We start from the raw sequence: 22,495 nt of genomic DNA, 5'->3' as shown, positions 1-22,495 counted from the left end.
TCCAGTTTCGCTTTCTCTTGAAGTTGTAAACATTTGTACTACAGGCTACAAAATGATAAATATTGCATTTGTTTTTGAAAACCTAATTACTGCTGTTTGCATTGAGATAAAGAGCATTATTTTACAGTATAGTTTCACTTATGTTGTTCTACATCTTAAACTTATCATTTTAAAGTTTATTTATTAGTGTCACAAGTAGGCTTACATTAACACTGCAATGAAGTTACTGTGAAACTCCCCTAGTCGCCACACTCCGGCGCCTGTTCGGGTAACACTGAGGGAGAATTTAGCATGGCCAATGCACCTAACCAGCACGTCTTTCAGACTGTGGGAGGAAACTGGAGCACCCGGAGGAAACCCATGCCGACACGGGGAAAACGTGATTGCACCGTGACCCAAGCCAGGATTGTACCTGGGTCCTTGGTGCTGTGAGGCAGCAGTGCTAACCACTATGCCACCGTGCCACGCTCATTTTGCGAACTGTAATGCTGCTTGTCTTTAATGTAATGAACCATTTCTTCAGCTGCCCTGTGACTGAAAAGGCTTTGGGCTGCTTTGTTGGTTCCAGCATTGTTACTTTTTCTGCAACTACCTTGCATAGTTTCTTCCCCTCCTCTCCAAAGGCTAAGTCGATCTGGCTGGGAGAGTTTTCAGTAAGTTTTTGTGGACGTACATTTTACGTGAGCCGTGTAGGCTCGGGTGTATGGCAACGATGTTGCAGGTTTTGGAGGAAGCAGAACTTGAGAATGAGTGGCTGTGATAAATGACTAATGCAGTTGAGCCACACGAACAATTTTTGACCAGGAGCTGGTTTTGTCTTCACAGATAAAGCAACTGATGGCATTAGGTAATGAAAGTTAACACCTGTTGTGTTAACATTGTGTTGCATGACCACAGCCCTCGTTCACGGGCACACCCAGTTCATTAGGGGGATTTCTTGTTAATGTGTAAAAATGGTCAAAAAATTAGTAAAAGATTTCAGTATTCAGTCACTATTGAAGCTTTTCCAATTTTTTTCTGTTAGTACTTTAATTATGAATGGGAGACATTTGCTTCCAAAATCATATATTAAGAATTTCAAGAGCAAGTTAATGATAGAAGTTACTAAATGGTAAGAAGCAGGTGTGTGATTTAATGCCAGTTATTGAAAATGTTCTGCTCAAGTTGTGTGCTGTATGTAGTTAGCTTATGAAAAGAGCATCTTGCTGTCTGCCTCACTATGAACATGCATCAAGTGTGTTGAAAGTTGCTGTGTTTGCATGGTAGATACAAACCAATCTCAATGTCAGAAGTTAAATCATTGGAAGTGTAAGTTTTGCCAGAAGTGGTTTTATGATTCACCTTTTGTTTTATTTCCAAAGGATCTCATTCTCCAACCAATGCATCAGTGTTGCCGTTTTCTATCCATCGCTGGAATTCAGAACCCAGTCTTGCTCACTTAGGTCCTTCCAGCTGCAACATATCGGAAACTCTTCTTTCCAGGCCAGCACCAGAGCAGGTGTTCCACACGGTGCCCCCTCCTGAGGAATCTATTACTGGCCTGCGGCGGAGTGGTTCGGTGGTTGTGCCAACAAGGCGCCAGCGAGACTCAGACTACGAAATGGAATCCGCTGCCAGAGGCCGTTCACGGGCCATCGACAATCAGTACATGTTTCTTTGAAAGACAAGCAGCTGTACACTTAGGAAAGTGGACCAGGATTTAAAATTATTTCAACACTGAAACATTTTCAGGTTTCCTTCAAAAACTGAATGTATTTCTGTTTCAAAGTGGGGCAGGAGGTAGGGCTGGGTAACCTTCATAGCAAATGCAAGTTTGCTCTGAAATGGATCTCTCCTACTATTAGGCCTGTTGAAGGGCCTGTTTACAGCATTAAGTTGTATAGCTTTGGTTTTGATTTCTCTTATAAATTAGATGGTAATTCAAAATTTACAAGAAGTTTTTTCTTTCATTTGGCATATGTAAAAATTGTATATGAAGTGAACATAATGTTTAAGCATATTTCTTTATATATCTGTTTATTTCCATTAACATTTTAAAAATTATTCTATTAAATACTTTAACTTAATTGCTTAAATACAGTCATGCGCTATGATTTTAAAATAGTCATTGTTTCCTGCTGCATTTAAAAACAAATTTGCAACCACTCGCTGGGTCTACAGGTCCCAGTTAAAGTAGATTTCAATATTTAGGAGTTTGTTTTTTTTCTGTGCTTTCGCCTCTTCCTTAACTGACAGTTCAGGTATATGATTTAGTAATTCCTGTATTTGAGCAGGAATGTGAACACTAAGGTGATCTAATTTTGGAAATTTTATTGAAAATTACAGGATACACCTGATGCCTTATCCTTCATTATGATAGTTGCAGAGTATTTCCCCATTGTGGGATTAGGTACATAGTTTTGGGCATCATTGTGAGCAAATCTCCTGCATTGCTGCTCCCTGTAGATATTGTAAGAGCTAAAACATTATGCCAATAAAATTGAATGCAGGTACATGTACTTTTAAGGCAAGAAGTGTAAAAAAATGATGAATTTTAATAGAGGTTAGGTTGCATCTGGCTTGCTAAAGCAAAATGCTGCGAATACTTATCAGGTCTGGCAACACCTGTGGAGAGAGGAACAGTTAAGGTCGGAAAGTCTGACTTTGTTTGCATAGTTAAATGGATTAAGAATTTGAACAATGTGGAATTCATGTTCAGGTTAGGAGGGATTTGATGTTCCGTAAATACAGAAGAGCTGGTCAGAGGAATTTTAAAAGTGTTACCTTAATTGTAAGAACTATTGTTTCAAAATGTTTACAATTTGCCCCCACCCGAGAGCTTTTCCGTTGTTTTTACTTCTTTCATCATGGTCGGCTGGAGCTCTTGAGAAAGTGGAGAACCAGCAATAGGAGCGGATCATCAGGGGGAGAACGATCTGGTCAAGTGATGGCACAGTTTTGCCTAGTAAATTTGTCAAAGTCTGAATACATTTACCTATGCTTCAATTGATACAATAAATATTTAATTAATTAATATATCATGTCATATATGCACATTTCTGGAAGAAAACCAGTCTAACCCATTATGTGACCTGATGATCTATCTGCCTAACATCCATTAGCTTGTCATTGCCTCTGAAATGCAGCCATTGCATCTTGTGGTCTTAAAGATATAGTAAATTACAGACAGCTGCACTTCAGCAGAATTATACGTTGTGCATTAGATGGTCAAATCTTTCTTGTCCTTTTAAAACAATGTATTTTAAAATCTACTTTGTGCAGTACCATGCTCATGCATAATCTGTTCATATATTTTAAAAAGCATTAGTTCATCAATTGTTATGCTTCCGTTTGAAAAAGAGTTTAAATCAACTGTCTTGCTCAGTCTTACTAGCAGAATGTTCATTCACTTTAATAAAAAATAAGTGCCAATTTGTCCTGCTCAAATTGATACTTCAAGGTAACATAAGCAGATAGTGCTTTATTTTGTAAAACTTCAACCATACTATTAATTTTTTTTGACTCAGTCAAAAGTCCTGCTTCGATATTTGATGATGCCTGTGATCAGTGTAGAATTTTACAGGTAGTTAGATATCACTGGATAGAAATGGTGAAGAACTCAGGGATGTTCAAACGCTGTGAAGATGACAATCCATCGTTTGGAACCAGTTTTGTGATTGAACGGAAATTGTTTTGTAAAATCGCATTTAATTTTAATCATAAAAAGTTTTGCGTTCAAGAGCTAACCAACAAAACCAAGGGAGTGCAATTGATGAATGGTATTTGTATACCACAACTACCTTAAATGGCACTGAAGTACTCACAGTATTGATATTCTATTTTGAGCATTTCAGGGCAATCACAATGCAAGTAATGTGTATATACACACAGCATTTCAACAAGATGGTGAGAAATCTAACTGGCCTAGGGGGGCTTCAATACATTTGGGAGGGGAAGAGTTGACCCAGATTCCTGGTCCTGATCATAGAACATTACAGCACAGTACAGGCCCTTCGGCCCTCAATGTTGCACGGACCTGTGAAACCAATCTAAAGCCAATCTAACCTACACTATTCCAATATCATCCATATGTTTATCCAATGACCATTTAAATGCCCTTAATGTTGGCGCGTCCACTACTGCTGCAGGCAGGGCATTCCACGCCCTTACTACTCTGAGTAAAGAACCTACCTCTGACATCTGTCCTATATCTATCACCCCTCAATTTAAAGCTATGTCCCCTCGTGCTAGCTATCACCATCTGAGGAAAAAGGCTCTCACTATCCACCCTATCTAATCCTCTGATCATCTTGTATGCCTCTATTAAGTCACCTCTTAACCTTCTCTCTAACGAAAAAACCTCAAATCCCTCAGCCTTTCCTCATCAGACCTTCCCACCATACCAGGCAACATCCTAGTAAATCTCCTCTGCACCCTTTCCAATGCTTCCACATCCTTCCTATAATGCAGTGACCAGAACTGTACACAATAATCCAAGTGCACCAGAGTTTTGTACAGCTGCAACATGACCTCCTGGCTCCGAAACTCAATCCCTCTACCAATAAAAGCTAACACACCGTACGCCTTCTTAACAACCCTATCAACCTGGGTGTCACTATCATTGCTCTTCCTTCCTTTCTGGAAAGAGCTTGTATGTGACTGTGAGGGAAAGGTGAGCGATGACGATCACCCAACACTCAACATTCACAAGTATTGGACTGGGTTTTGTGGTCAGTGACAATGGAATGGTGATCAATATAAACTTTTTAAAAAGCTGCTCACAAAACCATCAGGCTGCAGGCAGATTTCCTCCTTTAAAACAACTGTTTGAATTTGGCACCTTCTGCAGGGGCTATGTTGGGTCTGTGTACAATAGAAAAAAAAACACAGAAGACTGATCAATCAGATTGAAGAATTTTTACAGACAGCAAATGAAAGTAATTGCATTCAGGTACAGGAAGTGAAATAAAGAATGGAATATACACACACACACAGGATTAAGGAGATTTAAATGAGAACACACAAAATTCATTTTTAAAAATTCTGCAACATTTAAATTTGAGTGAAAGAGTCCATGGTGGTTATTCAGCCGTAATAATCGTTTAATACACTTTTAAAAAATGTAGATACTCCTGATTGAGCGAGGCTTAATCAGTTTTTACAATGAGAAGAGAATTAGTGTCAGATTAATAATTCTTTTAATCACATTGCTGAAGATTGCAACAAAACACTGGCGATGCGGGCAGCAACTTTTGGATTTCCATGTCGAACTGTGTATCTGCAGACAATAGTTATTGCTGTCAGTTTCATTCAGTAATAATTTTGTCACGTGCTTTTTACCAGAGGTGAGAATTTGCTGGGAAAGCAGCATGCGAATGACACACACGCTGTTATTAATGCACAAATTGGCTATCCATCTGTAGCAAGCTGAATAGTTGATGAATTGTGATTCATGTTGCTAGGCCATTTGAGCAATTCACAAAAAACAGCTCCTGACCTGTAACCGCCCCTTGACTTTCATGAAGTTGCTGAATTGCCCCCCCTTAAGTAGTAATTAAACTCGCCACAAAAGTAATGAATAGCAAAATTACCATTTTAGTTGTTGTAATTGTTAACAATAGCTAATCTGATCCAAAAAGTGGAGTGTGGTGTGTTTCTCTTTCAGGTCATGAGTCAATTGTTGTGGGCGATATTAAAATGGTGAAAACAAAAATCATCTTCCCCACCCCACCCCACCCCACCCCACCCCACCCCCAATTCTATAGCAACTACATATTCTACATATCGACAAGGTTTAAATCAAAGGCAAAATGAAAGAAGCAGATTTCAATTAGGTTGGATGCACCAAGCATTTCTATTGGCTTATTTGCTTTGCTTGTCTTGGATAAGTAAGTGTTACAGAAAATAGATTTGCTTTTGACATTGCATAGTAATTGCATAATTTAATGGTAGGTTCACAAAACACTATCTCTCTCAAAATTTGTCTCGCATTTTGTATGAATTTCAGGCCCGGAGAACTATAAACTCTCCTGCTGATCACCTACATTTCCAACCATTGCACGAAATTAGCCTTGTTAAATTTCAATGGCACCATAGGTTTGGTTTCCTGTGGACAGAAATGAGTTGTTGAGGTAAAATGCTACAATTAAAGTATTTGTAACATTCTTAAATATTTAATGTAATGAATGCATTCCTGCAGCACAGTTTAGAGAATTTGATGATCAAGTGATTGTTAGAATTCATAAATATTTAGTCATATAATTTACCATTGGACAATTTGGCCTTCACTAATGATGGGCAATACACATTGCCAACAAGGCCAATGTTCACATCCCACGAAGGGATTTAAAAAAATACAATCCTTTTCATGCCAAATATTGTAATAGAACACCCTAATTAGATTTTTAAAATGCAAATCAATAACCAAATACGGCAATTTAATGATTTATATATATTGAAATCTTTGCACTTAAGCTGGTTTGATATTAGGGGATTTACATCATGAAGATGCATGTTGCAGACGTCTCTAGATTGGTTACTCTCAAGATTAAATTTACCTGGAACAGTGGTAGTACAGAAATGCTCACCTTTGTGGCCGTTCATTATGTACAAATCAATGTTCAGCTTGTTATACATTTGAAGACTGATGTGCTGTACCTATACCAGTAAAACAAAATTGCAATGTAGCATTACTGGTAATTCTCTACCCAGTAAATTCTACTGGAAACATATAATGGAGCTGAATTAATTTGCATTTGGAGATGGAGAGGACTCTCGGCTGCTAGGGTATTAAATGCATGGTTGCTATCTTCATAGAAACTGCATTTTCACATTTTCCCATCATTTCCTTCTTTTGCATATGCTGTAAAAAATGTTCTGCAAACTAATATCTATTTGTACTGTAGTAACTTATTGTACATGTCATATTTTGCCATGGTAATCATTTGATGCAGAAATTAATAAAACAACCTTATTTTTCTTCATTACGAGAGTAATGAGAGTATTTAAGAGGGTGCAGTGACAGATTTATTATTTGGTTGCATATATTTTTTAACGTAAACAAGTCAATGCAATCAGTAACGAGTTCTGGTGGTGATTATATCGTAATAATAATATAGAATGTTGCTCAATAAGAGGTGACGTGCACAAATGAAGAATTATAGTGGTCCGAAGAACATTCCTTTTCCTCGAGTGTCATGGTTACATTCACCCATCTCGGTCAAAAGGTGGCTCCCCGATCACGGAGCAGTCATGAATTCTGAAGCGTCCGCTGCTTCTGTCTCTAATGTGGGGTGTGAATCCACATCCTTCTGCCTCCAGTGTGTACGCCAACAACTGAGCCAACTTTTGCCTCATTTTCAACATTCAATTCACTCAGTCTCGCAGATTCCTCCATGGTGTGAGGAGTCACCTGCATGGCATGCCTTTAAGCAATAAAGTGTAATATCTCCCATTTAAAATACTTTTAAATTATCTTTATCAGATACTTTTTGCAGTTGTGGAGAATTCACCTCATATGAAATCTGTGCTGTGTCATACTTATTGCACCATCTATAGGTGGAGAAGTATATTTCAACAAGAACTATAGCCTCAATCTCAATCCAAGTCAGACACAAAATAAATGCCTTAAAACAAACTGTATATTGAAATCAGCTTGTTTACCGTACATACACTAAGGGCTGAATTGATCTATTGTGGTATTTATCCTCCACAAATCTCCTCCCATCCTCCTCCATCAAACCAGATCTGCAAAGCCTGCTATTCATTCCTCCATCATGTACTTATCACACTTCTCCTTGAATGCCTCAGTAACATTCACCTGAATTAAGTCATTCACATAAATATTGAAAAGCCTTGATATATTGAACAAGTTTTGTAATTTAAACCTCCCCTGAAATTACTGATGCACCCAATATACCACAGCCAAGGTTCCTTCAACAGCAACTTCCAAATAGATGTCACCTAGAAGAACAAGGGTAACAGGCGCAAGGGAACAGCACATACCTGAGCACATATGGTTGCAAATACTTCCAGCCTTGCCTTCTGCTGGGCTTCCCCATTATATCAGATGGGAGATACTTTTGGGGCCTCCTCCTCTGGGTAGTTTAGTTGTCAATTACCAATCAAGATTGGATGCAGCAAGACTGCAGAACTTTGGTCTGATCCATTGGGTGTGAAATCTCAGCTCTTTCTAGTGCATGCTGCTTCTGCTCTTTAGCCTGCATGGAGTCCTGTGTTGTAGCTTCACCAGGTTGGATTTCATTTTTAGGTATGCCTGGTGTTTCTTCTGGCACACTTGTCTGCATTCATCATTGAACCAGGCCTTCAGTTCAATGCCTCATCTGAAAGACGGCACTTCCAACAGTGCAGCATTCCCGCAGTACTGCTTTTTTGCTTAAGTCTGTGGGTTAGGACTTGAACCCACATGCTGCTCAGTGGCAAGTGCTACAATTGAGCCATGTCCTGATCCCTGTCCCTTCAGCATCTCAATTTTTAATTACCTATTTCCTAATAATAAACTAGACCTGAACATAGGCAGCTGTCTATATTGAGCAAATAGCGATGAACATTTGCCATTGCATAGGAGTCAATTAAAAAGGTTCCACTTACAATGTATTTGGGTGGTTCACTAGGCACTCACCATTATAAAAAGCTCTGCTAATTTCAAAGTGAGGTTTCCAGGAAATCCTGTGGCTGTTGTGATGTCGTCAAGAGATTTCAGACTTTGTTAGAAACTAAAGGTATTTATTGATGAGAAACTTAGGTACAGGAGGTTTATGTTGCAGAGTTCAGTTCTACATGTTTGCAACATGGTTCCACAGTAAAACACCCAAGAGAGGACTCTCTCAATTCCCATTGACTCTGCAAATCAGGTGACTCACTTCTGCTGTACTGTCTTAAAGACAGTAAGAAGTTTAACAACACCAGGTTAAAGTCCAACAGGTTTACTTGGTAGCAAAAGCCACACAAGCTTTCAGAGCCCCAAGCCCCTTTTTCAGGTGAGTGGGAATTCTGTTCACAAACAGGGCATATAAAAACAGGGCATATAAAAATATATATATTTGTGAACAGAATTCCCACTCACCTGAAGGGCGGCACGGTAGCACAGTGGTTAGCACTGCTGCTTCACAGCTCCAGGGTCCTGGGTTCGATTCCCAGCTTGGGTCACTGTCTGTGTGGAGTTTGCACATTCTCCTCGTGTCTGCGTGGGTTTCCTCCGGGTGCTCCGGTTTCTTCCCACAGTCCAAAGATGTGCAGGTTAGGTTGATTAGCCATGCTAAAAAATGCCCTTCGTGTCCTGGGATGTGTAGGTTAGAGGGATTAGTGGGTAAAATATGTAGGGATATGGGGGTAGGGCCTGGGTGGGATTGTGGTCGGTGCAGACTCGATGGGCCGAATGGCCTCTTTCTGTACTGTAGGGTTTCTATGATTTCTATGAGAACTGAGGCCAGAACAGCTGTGAAAATGAACACACAACCCAGCTTAAAGGAGCCCGAGAGAGAACAGGAATGGAATTGGTCAGGAGAAGATAGGAAGGAACCTCCACATCAGCCTTGCCCAGAGGTCTCGGATGATGATCAAACCAAGTTTCTTTCATCGAGTACAGCAGCTGGGTTTTAAAGTCAAACTAAAGCCACAGATGCTGTCATGGGGCTGCCCTGATGCAGAAATACTGCACACCAGGCAGCCTATCAACAATATTCTAGCAGGGAAGGGGGATAAAATCATAATGGCCCTGATCTTACCAGCACGCCAGCCCTGATGGCTCGCAGAACGGCATTCTCCGTTGGCCTTGGGCATGACCTTATGCACTTCGGGCGGACATGCTGGTAAAATTTCAGCCAATATATTAAGCAGCTGAGCAGTGATAGGCAGGCAGCGGGGAATTACACCTAAAACTGTCAGTGTTACCCACAGGATCTGCCGAGTTTAATCCCACTTCAGGAGGAGCAGGGATTGGTTCTCAGTGAAGTATTCAACAGTCATGGCACTGAACGTATAGGATTACCTGTCAGGTGAAAGGAGGATACAAGTTTTCACATCACCAATCACGGGCAGCAATTTCATGCAAACCCTTGTAACAGGACATTGTCAAAAAGGTAAATGTGCAAGGAGTTTACAGTATAATTTAGATGCTGCAAGCAAGAAGGGGAGAGATAAATGGTTATTACCCCATTTGAAAAGGCCCCTTCAACAAAAATGTTTAAGGATCACTGGTCTATCACAGGCCAGGATTCAATTGCATAGATTGTAACGTTAAGATTTACAATCAAGTGAAAATTGCAAGATTACTCACAGGAGTCGTGGAGAAACTTCACTGGTTACTCATGTTCCTTCATGAGGTTAAACATAAGAATATTACAAAAATGAAAAAAGACAATTTGGTCAATTGAAGCTTGTTTTCAGGCACTTAACTACATCATGATCCCCATCCACAAGTGCTGAGTGTTTCCAACATTTTTTGTTTTTATGTCAGGATCATGTTTATGTTAAGGAGATAAATGAATGGAGACCATTTTAGAGCAAATTGTATATGAAAAAGTCACAGTCGCACCACTTGGCCAGTTTTTAAAACTTTTTATTTTTTTTGGTTTTTTTTAAACTTTTTTTTATATTATCTACAAAGTAAAAGTTTTTAACTTAAAAGTTACATCACTGTCTGGTGACAGTGCTCTCCTCCAGCAACCTCTATTCATAAATAATCCACCAGTTCACATCCAGATTTTGTTATAAGATGGAGTTCAAGTTTGGTTAGAAGCAGAGGGTTCTGGTTTGCCAAATCTGGATGGCTTGCAGCAGGAACAAACAATTTTATTAGTTCTTTCACCATGAGAAGTTCATAACTTAGAAGGGTCAGGCAAAATAAATACATTCCAGTTATCAGAAAGCAGATTTGGGGCATTTTGTAAGGCTGTTGATAGGACACACTGATTCCAGATTTCGACATGGTTCTCATTTCTTCCTCGCCACTCTATCTCTTGCCTTCTTCACAAGGGCAGCCATTGAATCACTCGGTAACACATTCATATTGGATGTTATGTGACAGCGCATGGTTTAGCATGAGAAGACAATTTTTAGTACTCTGTGCTTCTGGTTCCAGGGCGGGAAAGGATGTGTGGCATCAACTGACCAGCCTGTTGCTTACTGTCGGACAGAACTACAACTGCTGCTGATGATGGGCTTGTACTAATGGGAGATGGAAAAAGAGAAAGAATTGCAAGTTACCACGTTTACTCCATAAATACAGCCATGCTGGCATTTTATTTGCATTCATGCTGTTGGCCAGGATCACAAACACACCTTTCAACTGAAGCTTTCAATTTGTGTGTACGATTTTAGGGATGGGCGATAAATGCTGGCTTGGCTTGACCACATCCCATGAAAGAATAAATTAAAAATAAAATTCCAGCTATACACAGTGGGAAATGCCAGGTTTGTTCCTGCTGGCGCCCAAGTGACTACATACTAATATCCTGCGCAGGCTGTCCTGGCACAGCTGCAATTAAAGGCAGCATGGGTGCAGAATGAGGAGGAGACTGTAAGAAAGTAAGGAGGTGTGGGATAGAGGGAAATTTGGCCGATTGGATAAGTAAACTGGCTATCTCATAGAAAGAAGTTTAACAACACCAGGTTAAAGTCCAACAGGTTTATTTGGTAGCAAAAGCCACACAAGCTTTCGGAGCCTTAAGCCTCTTGTTCAGGTGAGTCTCCTGAAGAAGGGGCTTAAGGCTCCGAAAGCTTGTGTGGCTTTTGCTACCAAATAAACCTGTTGGACTTTAACCTGGTGTTGTTAAACTTCTTACTGTGTTTACCCCAGTCCAACGCCGGCATCTCCACATCATCTCTCATAGAAGACAGACGGTGGTGGTGGATGGAAAATTTTCAGACTGGAGACCAGTTACCAGCAGTGTACCGCAAGGATCAGTGCTGGGTCCTCTGCTATTTGTGATTTTTATAAATGTCTTGGAGGAGGGAGCTGAAGGGTGGATCAGTAAATTTGCAGATGACACCAAGATTGGTGGAGTAGTGGATGAGGTGGAGGGCTGTTGTAGGCTGCAAAGAGACATTGATAGGATGCAGAGCTGGGCCGAAAAATGACAGATGGAGTTTAACCCTAATAAGTGCGAGGTGATTCATTTTGGTAGGACAAATTTGAGTGCGGATTACAGGGTCAACGGCAGGGTTTGGAGGAACAGAGAGATCTTGGGGTTCATATCCACAGATCTCTGAAGGTTGCCACTCGAGTGGATAGAGCCGTGAAGAAGGCCTATAGTGTGTTAGCGTTTATTAACAGGGGGTTGAGTTTAAGAGCCGTGGGGTTATGCTGCAACTGTACAGGACCTTGGTGAGACCACATTTGGAATATTGTGTGCAGTTCTGGTCACCTCACTATAAGAAGTATGTGGAAGCATTGGAGAGAGCGCAAAGGAGATTTACCAGGATGCTGCCTGGTTTGGAGGGTAGGTCTTATGAGGAAAGGTTGAGGGAGCTGGGGCTGTTCTCTTTAGAGCGGGGGAGGTTGAGAGGTAACTTAATAGAGGTTTATAAGATGAGGGGGATAGATAGAGTGGACGTTCAGAGACTATTTCCTCGGGTGGATGTAGCTGTTACTAGGGGGCATAACTATAAGGTTCGTGGTGGAAGGTATAGGAGGGATGTACGAGGTAGGTCCTTTACTCAGAGAGTGGTTGGGGTGTGTAATGGACTGCCTGCTGTGATAGTGGAGTCGGACACTTTAGGAACTTTCAAGTGGTTATTGGATAGGCACATGGAGCACACTAGAATGATAGGGAGTGGGATAGCTTGATCTTGGTTTCGGAAAAGGTTCGGCACAACATCGTGGGCCGAAGGGCCTGTACTGTGCTGTTCTATGTTCTATGAGACTGGTTGCTCAATCCCAGCTGCTGAGAGATATGGGAGGAAAACAATTCTAAACCACACTTCAAATCCAGTCTTCTTTTTAACAAATTAGTATTTACATCAGGAGCAGAATGTGAACATAAATGCAGTGAAGATGTACCAAATTCCACAGGATTAATTTACTTACATACACTATACCACAAGCCTTCAAGTCAAACTTTAGCGTCAAGCTATGAAGGGAATGCAGAATTTCAACTTCCAATTTTGCCACTACTCACCCTGCGGGTGTGCCATGTAGGAGAAGTGCGTAGTTGAGGAAACTGGAATGGGTGGCAGTGCACTCTGAGGGATGGCACCTTGTCCACCTGGTGGCTGTGCTGGCATCAGCATCATGGGAGGATGGGTAGCAGCAGGGTGGTGTGGAGGACCCATTCCAGACTGTACATGTGCCTACAGAGTAACGCAGCAAAAGGCCATTACTTAGAACAAAGAACAGTACAACACAGGAAAAGGCCCTTCTGCCCACCAAGTCTGTGCTGACACAGATGCCCCTCTAATATTTTCTTGCCTCTACGCAGTCCATATCCCTCTATTCCCTGCCTATTCAAGTATCTATCCAAATGCCTCTTGAAAGTTGTTATAGAATCTGCTTCCACCACCTCCTCTGGCAGCGCGTTCCAGGCATTCACCACCCTGTGAGAAAAACATCTATTTTAAACTTTCCCCCTCTCATTTTCAACCTATGCCCCCAAGTAATTGACCCTTCGACCCTGGGAAAAAGACTGACTATCTATTCTATCCAAGCCCATCATAATCTTGTAAACCTCTATCAGGTCTCCACTCATCCTCCGACGCTCCAATGAAAACAATCCAAGTTTGTTCAACCTTTCTTCATTGTCCATATCCTCCAAACCAGGCAACATCCTGGTAAATCTCTTCTGCACCCTTTCCAATGCATCAACATCCTTCCGGTAGTGTGGCGACCAGAATTGTACACAATACTTCAAATGCAATCTAACAAAGTCTGATACAGCTGCAACATGATTTTCCAATTCTTATACTCAACGCCCTGACCGATGAAGGCCAGCAAGCCATTCGCCTTCTTGACCACCTTGTCCACCTGAGTTGCCACCTTCAGGGAACTGTGGATCTGCACGTCTAGATCCCTCTGTATGCTAATATTTGTAAGGGCTCTACCATTTACTGTATACTTTCCTTCTGCAGTAGACCTTCCAAATTGCATCACCTCACATTTGTCCGGGTTAAATTCCGTCTGCCATCTTTCAGCCCAGGTCTCCAGCCGATTTATATTTTGCTGTACCCTCTGCACTATCCACTACTCCCTCAATTTTTGTATCATCTGCAAATTTTCTAATCAGACCACCTACAATTTCCTCCAAATCATTTCTATATATTAAAAACAAGAGGCCCCAGCACTGATCCTTCTGGAGCTTGTCACAGGCCTCCAGTTAGAAAAGTACTCTTCCACTGCTACTCTCTGCTTTCTATGCCCAGGCCAGTTTTGTATCCATCCCAAATGACTTCACTTTCTGTATCAGCCTGCCGTGAGGAACCTTATCGAAAGCTTTACTAAAGTCCATGTATACAACATCCACTGCCCTGCCCTGGTCAATTTTTCTTCTCACTTTCTCAAAGAACTCAATCAAGTTTGTGAGACATGACCTCCCCGTCACAAAACCATGCTGCCTATCGCTAATAAGCCTATTCTCTTCCAGATGTGAGTACATCCTGTCCCTAAGAATCTTGTCCAATAATTTCCCCATCACTGATGTAAGGTTCACAGGCCTGTAATTTCCCAGATTGTCTCTTCTGTCCTTCTTAAACAGAGGAACAATGTTAGCTACTCTCCAATTATCTGGTACCTTGCCCGTGGCTAAAAAGGATACAAAGATTTTGGCCAAGGCCTCAGCAATTTCTTCCCTCGCCTCTCATTATTCTGGGATAGACCCCATCTGGCTCTATTAAATAATCATTCAAGCAAATCTCAAGGAGGATTCAATATGACAGCAACAAAAATCCCATTTTATGGCACAATACTTTGGGGACTAGTGCCCCCCTCAGTGCCCAACCACACATAAATCTAAGGCAGAAACAAAGGCCAGAATCCTCCTAAAAACATTCTGAGTGTTGATTTGCATGAAAACTGGAGTAATTCACGCTGTTTCTTTTCGGGGGTAGTTCAGAGAGGAATCTCCCACACGCTGTGCACTGCAGAGATCAGTAGCGTGTATATTATAAAGTTGTGGGCAAGCTTATTCCTGTCCAGGAAGCCGGCAGCATAGCGCTGAACGGGCCACTGCACATGTGCTGATCTGCCAGCACCGAGATCAGCATACGCACAGTGGCCCCACACTGCTGGCCCCGATTGCTGCCAGCTCGGCAAACTGTGCATTGGCAACTCTGAGCTCCCGTACAGCTTGATCGCTGCCCCCCCCCCCCCCCCCCCAACCATCACCGCCCCCCCCAATCTCCAGCCACACCATTCCTAAACCGCCCCCCCACCCCCTCACGGCCTGCCCCGGTCTCCAGCAAAACCCCGCCCCCCCACTTATTCATGAAATTTAAAAGAACATGTAAATGATTTCCACATCTCCCTGCCGATTTCTGGTGAGGAGCTGATGCCACCAGAAATCTGGCACTGGGAGATAATATCGTGGCGGGAATGTGCGCGCGAACCCTGTGAATCGGCTGACGCGAGAATCTCCCATCCCGCTGCACTAATAACTTAGCTCAGCAGGATGGGAGAATCGTGGCCAAATTCTTCAAAAGCAGCACCAAGTGTGATTTCACAAAATCCTATCGCTGACAAAGTGACCCAAGTGCAATATTTTATTTCATATTTAGCAACCATTAAAATACTAATGAATTTTTGGCTTTAAACTGGTCCAGAGAACGAGATGCACTTTTACTCCAGAAATTAAGAGGAATAAATCAAAAAACGTCCCATTTCTCTCTACAAATGTGTCTGACACAAATGCTAAAGTTTACAAAAAGTAATACTTTTGTTTTTACTTTGACTTTGTGATCAGTCAATTGCTTCTTCCCCAAAACAGCACATCCACCAACGTGAAGCCACTGAGCCATAAACTGATTAAACTCCCACTGAAACAATCCTCGTCTTTGAAAATGCCACCATCGGATTGAGAGGCAGTTAGAATAGCCTGCTTCCCAAATTTGCACCCTCAAAAAAATAATCTGTTAAACAATCACTAGCAGTTCCTTTAATTAAAAAGGAATTTCAAACCATACCAATTAATTCTGCACTGCTACAAGTTTTATATGAATAACAGTCCAAAAGACCTATAGCATGTTCATTTACCTGTGGTACATGTGTCATATGTGGTGGATTAGAATATCCATGCTGAACCTGTTGAGGGTGAAGCGTGTAGACTGTCTGCTGTGCTGATGGGAAGTTGGTCTGAGGAGACTGTGGACTGGGACCTTGTGTCATAGAGGGAGGAGTTGGTGTAAGAGTTGTATGATAAATTGCTTGCTGTTGTTGAGGGTTGCCCAAGTGAAGGGTCTGAGGAGCCTGATGTTGAGGGTGCTGGAATTTTTAAAAAAAATGAAATTACTTGAATTATTCTGGAAAACAAATTATTAAATACCAGAAAGTATGCAGTTAGATCTTACACATTATTTTTCACAGAAATACTAAATACAGTTCATATACAGTGGCTGCTAAACCTATGAAAGATGCTGGACATATGAATGTGGAAGCGAATAAGGTTCTAAAGCCAGAATATTTAGCAGCATTTCTGATTCATGTCTTCTATGCAAATTACATTTGTACCGTACCATGGACTGATGAAATGATACACCAGCACAGCAGCTAGAATACCTGACCATATCAATTCTATAAAATAGATTGCATTATAGTTTAATTATCATTTACAATTCCGATTTTTGACCAAGTTAATCTTTGTTGGTCATTATCTCTTTTCTCTCCTTTGCAGTGGGAGTTGGAAGAAGTGACCTGCTCTTGGATCTGGCCTATGCTGCTGAGTGGTACACAAAATAGTCAGAGATGACCAAGCCTTATATTTATCTGCACACCCACTCTATCTCCCTGCCATCTTCACTGCAGGGAAGTATCTAAGTGGCCCCGTAAATTGCTTCCATGGAGGAATCATAATTGTGTCAAATGGAGAAAGAACGAGACAACTCCAATACAAAAGAAAACTGTTATCCTGGTACTTGTGAACACATAAATTAGGATCAGAGTAGGCCACTCAGCCGCTCGAGCCTGCTTCACTATTCAATAAGATCATGGTTCATCTCATTTTAACCTCAACATCACATTCCTGCCTACACTCGATGACCTTTCGCATCCTTGCTGATCAAGGATTCATCTTATTTGGCCATGAAGATACTCAAAGACTGTCTCAACCACCATTTGGAGGAAAATAATTCCAAAGTTTCTCAACTCTCAAAAATCTTTTTCCTCATCTCCATCTTAATGAGACTTCTTATTTTTAAACAGTGGCCCCTAATTCTAGATTCTCCCACAAGAGGAAACATCCACTCTGTCAAGCCCCCTCAGGATCTGATATGTTTCAATGAACTAATGTTTTTAAACTCCAGTGGATACAAGCTTAGTCTTGTCTAAGACAACCTGCCCATTCCAGGTATTAATTTAGTAAACCTCCTCTGAACAGCTTCCAATCAATTTGCATCTTTCCTTAAATGAGAAGATCAATATTGTACATACTGCTCCAGAAGTGGTCTCATGTTGCCCTGTATAACTGAAGCAAACCTCCTTAACTCTTGTATTCCATTCCCCTCTCAATAAACATCATCATTCTATTAACTTTACTAGTTACTCGCTGCACCTGCAACTAAAGATTCATGCACTAGGACACCCAGACCCTCTGCAACCTCTCACCATTTAGGCAATATGCTTTTTTTTCATTCATGATGCCAAAATGGCCCTCCCCACATTTTACACTGCTTGCCAGCTCATTGCCCACTTACCTAACCAATCTATATCCTTTTGTGGATTCCCAACATCCGCTTTTCAACTTACTTTCTTCCCTATCTTTATATCATCAGCAAATTTAGTAGCCATACTATCAGTCCCTTCCTTCATCCATGCAAGAAGACCCCTGCATTGATCCCTGTGACACATCACCTGTCACATCCTGCCAACCAGAAAATACCCATTTAAGCCAACTTTGTTTCTTGTTGGCTAGCCAATTTTCTATCCATGCCAATATATTACCCTCTACACCAGCAGCTTTTTCCCCCACAATCACCCTTGATATGGCAACTTATCAAATGCCTTCTGAAAATTTAAGTACAGTACATCCACAGGTTGTCCTTTATCTACAGCATGTTACTTCAAGAAACTGCAATAAATTAGTTAAATGTGATTTAGCATTCACGAAACCACATTGTTTTTGCTTTATTGTCTTGAATTCATCTAGGTGCTCTGCTATAGTGTCTTTAATAATAGTTTCTAATACTTTCCCTATGGTAAATATTAAGCTAACTGGCCTGTAGTTTTGTGCTTTTGGTTTCCCTCCCTTTTGGACAAAGGATTTACATTAGCTATTTTGCAATCTGATGAAACCTTCCCCAAACCTAGTGAATTTTTGAACCAACCATCTCACTAGCTATTTCTTTTAAGACCCTAGGATGAAATCCATCCGGACCTGGCAACTTGTCAACCTGCAGTTCCAACAATTTGATGGTACTACTTTCCTAGTGATTCTAATTATCTTTAGTTCCTCCCTCTCTTCCAATAACAGCCATTTCTGGGATGTTATCTCGATGGTGAAGACTGATGCGAAATACCCTTCAATTCATCTGCCATCTCCTTATTTTCCATCATCAACTCCCTAGAATCATTTTCGAGAGGGCCAACGCTCGGTTTCTCTCTCATTTAAGTACCTATAGAAACACTTACTATATATCTTTATATTTCTAGCTTCCTTTCTTTTATACTCTAATTTTTCTCATCTCATTAATTTTTAGTCATTCTTTGCTGTTTTTATATTCTGTCCAATTTTCCGGCCTGCCACCCACCCTTGCACAATTATGCTTTTTATTTAAGTTTGGTACTATCTTTAACTTTTTTAGTTAACCACTGATGGTGTCCTACCCTTGGAATGTTTTTCTCGTTGGAATAGATCTATTCTGTATATTCTGAAATTTCGCCTTAAATGTCGGCCACTGCATTCCTATTGACCCATCCCTCAACTTAAACTGCAAGTTCAATTGCTATTTCCAGTAAAAAAAACATTGAAGTTTTGACTGGCTTTCTGTAACTTTTCAAATATCATTATACTGTACGGCCAACAGTGTGACTGAACATGGGCCAGCCAGAAAAGTCCATTAGCCGAAAGGAACATTGTTGTTTTTGAATATGCTGTCAAAAGGTACATGAGAACCCCAAATAAGGCTGTAAAGTTCACTACAGGTGAAATAATTTCTACCTTCCACTACATTAAGGGTTTTACATTTGAGTACATCAAAATTAATACTTCCAACTTAGCTTTTCTTTTTTGTCTACCATCATTTTACAAACATGCCCAGAAGCAAATTAATTGGAGTTCCTTACCTGGACTGGGCTTTGTGCTGGATGACTGCCGGCATGCTGTCCTTGCTGCTGTCCAGTTGGGGTAGCAGATGGTTGTGGGTGTGGAGGATGTGGATGTAGGGTAGCGGTTGGGTGGGGTGCAAACTGCTGATGAATTGGGCCAGGGGAGACTAGAGATCAAAATAAATAACCCGTTATCCAGTTTAGTTGATAACCCTGCCTTCATTTGCCAGTATCAGAATAGCATTCAAGAAAATTGCAAGTAATCCTGTCAAAAGCCATCTTAAATATGAACTTAATGTAATACTCATTAATGGAATTGTTCAGCAGGCTGTTGAAACTGTACAAATACTGCTGAAGTGTGAATAGAACAATGGTGGTTAACTTGATAAGTCAAAAACAAAATGTTAGAAACAAGAAAAAGCTATTTGTTCTATTGAACTGCCAAGATCCACTTTAAAAGCCATGGAAGTAGAGTCTTACCCTTTCCCCATCTAAATCAATATCTATACATACAAGCTGCATTAGAAATTTATAAACAGTTTGAGTTTTATTTGAGTCAATATTCATTACACAGATGTCAGTCTATGTCATGGTAAATTATCCATATAGAAGTTAGCTAATCACGACCGCTAGCTCTCCTTGGCTACTCTTACTTAAACAAATGCTCAGAGCATTTCCTTTCAATATTTTCATAGCTTGGATCACATCCTATTTGTTTTTTCAATCAAGTAGATAGCCTTTGTTTTTATAACTGATCTTTAGTTAGAGGTTTTAAAACCTAGAATCATCACGTTTTTTAGTCCTTTACTCTTAGTCTACCCTTTCTTAAGAATGGTGAATAAAGCTAAATAAAATACTATACTTAGGTTTTAATAATACCCAAGAATACAAATCCAAGTTCAAGGGAGGGATAAATGGATCTCCTTCTACACATCATTTGTTTTTACAATTGCTGCTTTATGCAATAGTAACATATTAAACATTATTCTTAGGTCTTTCTGCTAATTCATGTGATTAGTACATTCAAATTATACAACATTATGATGTGTGTGCAGTGGTGTATTGTGTGGTACATTATAACACAACCATGATATACAATTGTTCCTTTACAGCAGCACAACAATAGATAATCTATTATAATAATTATCTCCACTAGTGACGCTGGCAGATAATCACAGGGAAGGATTTCTCACTTATGTCCCTCATGGCAGGCTGGTGCAAAAGGTTAAATCTCACGGGATAAAAGGCGAGCTAGCTAGATGGGTGGAGAACTGGCTCAGCCATAGAAGACAGAGGGTAGCAGTGGAGGGGTCTTTTTCCGGTTGGAGGTCTGTGACTAGTGGTGTTCCGCAGGGCTCTGTACCGGGACCTCTGCTGTTTGTGATATATATATATATATATAAATGATTTGAAGGAAGATGTAACTGGTGTGATCAGTAAGTTTGCGGATGACACGAAGATTGCTGGAGTTGCGGATAGTGATGAACATTGTCAGAGAATACAGCAGGATATAGATAGGCTGGAACATTGGGCGGAGAAATGGCAGATGGAATTTAATTTGGATAAATGCGAAGTGATGCATTTTGGTAGATCCAACATAAGGGGGAGCTATACAATAAATGGCAGAACCATCAGGAGTATAGACACACGGAGGGACCTGGGTGTACAAGCCCACAGATCCTTAAAGGTGGCAGCGCAGGTGGAGAGGGTGGTCAAGAAGGCATAAGGCATGCTTGCCTTTATTGGACAGGGCATAGAATATAAAAGTTGGCATATGATGTTGCAGCTGTATAGAACGATGATTAGGCCACATTTGGAATACTGCGTCCAGTTCTGGTCGCCACACTACCAGAAGGAAGTGGAGGCTTTGGAGAGAGTACAGAAAAGGTTTACCAGGATGTTGCCTGGTATGGAGGGTCTTAGCTATGAGGAGAGATTGGGTAAGCTGGGGTTGTTTTCTCTGGAAAGACGGAGGATGAGGGGCGACCCAATAGAGGTGTATAAAATTATGAAGGGCATAGATAGGGTGAACAGTGGGAAGCTTTTTCCCAGGTCGGAGGTGACGAACACGAGGGGTCACAGGTTCAAGGTGAGGGGGGCAAGGTTCAACACAGATGTCAGGGGGACGTATTTTACACAGAGGTTGGTGGGGGCCTGGAATGCACTGCCAAGCAAGGTGATTGAGGCGGACACGCTCGGATCGTTTAAGACTTCTCTAGATAACCACATGAACAGACTGGGAATAGAGGGATACAAAAGAATGGACTAGTGGGCACATGAGCACCGCAGGCTTGGAGGGCCGAAGGGTCTGTTCCTGTGCTGTATTGTTCTTTGTTCTATATCTCAAGGACAACAACATTGATCCATTAACACTTAAAACTGGGGGAGGGAAAATCAGATCTTATATGTTTTGTACCCAAAGAGAATGAGCTGAAACTGCCCTGCCATATCATTTTGTCATTGATGCAATCGTAAAAAATATTCCTTTAAATGTTAACTAAAGCTGACTACAGCAGTATCACCACTATTAACAACCATATCACACTGGAAAATCTTCACTACATCCTCTCCAAGCCAATATATCTTTCATGAGGTCCGATTCTCAAAACTGAACGCAATATAGCTGGGGGTTGATCAAGGCTTTGTACAACTCGCTCACTTTTATTTTCCAAACCATCCGGAATAAAGGCTAACATTCCATTGCACAAGTTACCAAAAAAATACAATCAAAGCTTTTAAACAATAAATAATACCAGTTATTAAAAACTGCCATGATGACGTACCATACATAGCATGTGTTTGTTCAGCAGTAGGATACTGCGCCGTAGATGAAGGGACCATTCCCGGCTGTCCGTGACCAGGTGGTGCCATCATTCGAGCATTACTCTGCATTACTTGGCTGTACATCTGAGGCTTTATGGTGAAAATATCCACCAGTAAAATTAAGTATACACAAGAAACAAAATAGTGTTTGCATTAGCCAGGTGTCCATGGTATTGCTCTCATGTTTTGTAATAGAGATTAAGCACTACAAAGCACAAAACAATTCAGCTACAATAGCCAGTACACTATGTTCAACTCAATGGATAA

At 40.9% G+C, this 22,495-nt stretch overlaps 2 protein-coding genes across 14 annotated transcripts in view; one reads left to right on the top strand and one right to left on the bottom strand.

Annotated features, from left to right (window-relative positions):
• The window catches only part of sh2b3 (SH2B adaptor protein 3), a 238,349-nt gene extending 232,691 nt beyond the window's left edge, over positions 1 to 5,658 (top strand). For all 5 annotated transcript variants that reach the window (XM_078227443.1, XM_078227444.1, XM_078227446.1 and 2 more), the window contains one exon: positions 1,362 to 5,658. In XM_078227443.1, coding sequence (XP_078083569.1) covers positions 1,362 to 1,660 — 299 coding nt within the window. In that variant the 3' untranslated portion in view covers positions 1,661 to 5,658. The remainder of the gene's footprint in view (positions 1 to 1,361) is intronic.
• Positions 5,659 to 10,542: 4,884 nt separating this feature from the next.
• Positions 10,543 to 22,495, bottom strand: part of atxn2 (ataxin 2) — an 80,339-nt gene continuing 68,386 nt past the window's right edge. For all 9 annotated transcript variants that reach the window (XM_078227434.1, XM_078227435.1, XM_078227436.1 and 6 more), the window contains 5 exons: positions 22,189 to 22,318; positions 19,424 to 19,572; positions 16,181 to 16,408; positions 13,119 to 13,290; positions 10,543 to 11,166 (listed from right to left, as the gene is read on the bottom strand). In XM_078227434.1, coding sequence (XP_078083560.1) covers positions 11,138 to 11,166; positions 13,119 to 13,290; positions 16,181 to 16,408; positions 19,424 to 19,572; positions 22,189 to 22,318 — 708 coding nt within the window. In that variant the 3' untranslated portion in view covers positions 10,543 to 11,137. The remainder of the gene's footprint in view (positions 11,167 to 13,118; positions 13,291 to 16,180; positions 16,409 to 19,423; positions 19,573 to 22,188; positions 22,319 to 22,495) is intronic.

This window comes from Mustelus asterias, chromosome 13, assembly GCF_964213995.1.
Source record: "Mustelus asterias chromosome 13, sMusAst1.hap1.1, whole genome shotgun sequence".
Taxonomy (NCBI): Eukaryota; Metazoa; Chordata; class Chondrichthyes; order Carcharhiniformes; family Triakidae; genus Mustelus; species Mustelus asterias.
This window is presented reverse-complemented; position numbering and strand designations above follow the sequence as displayed.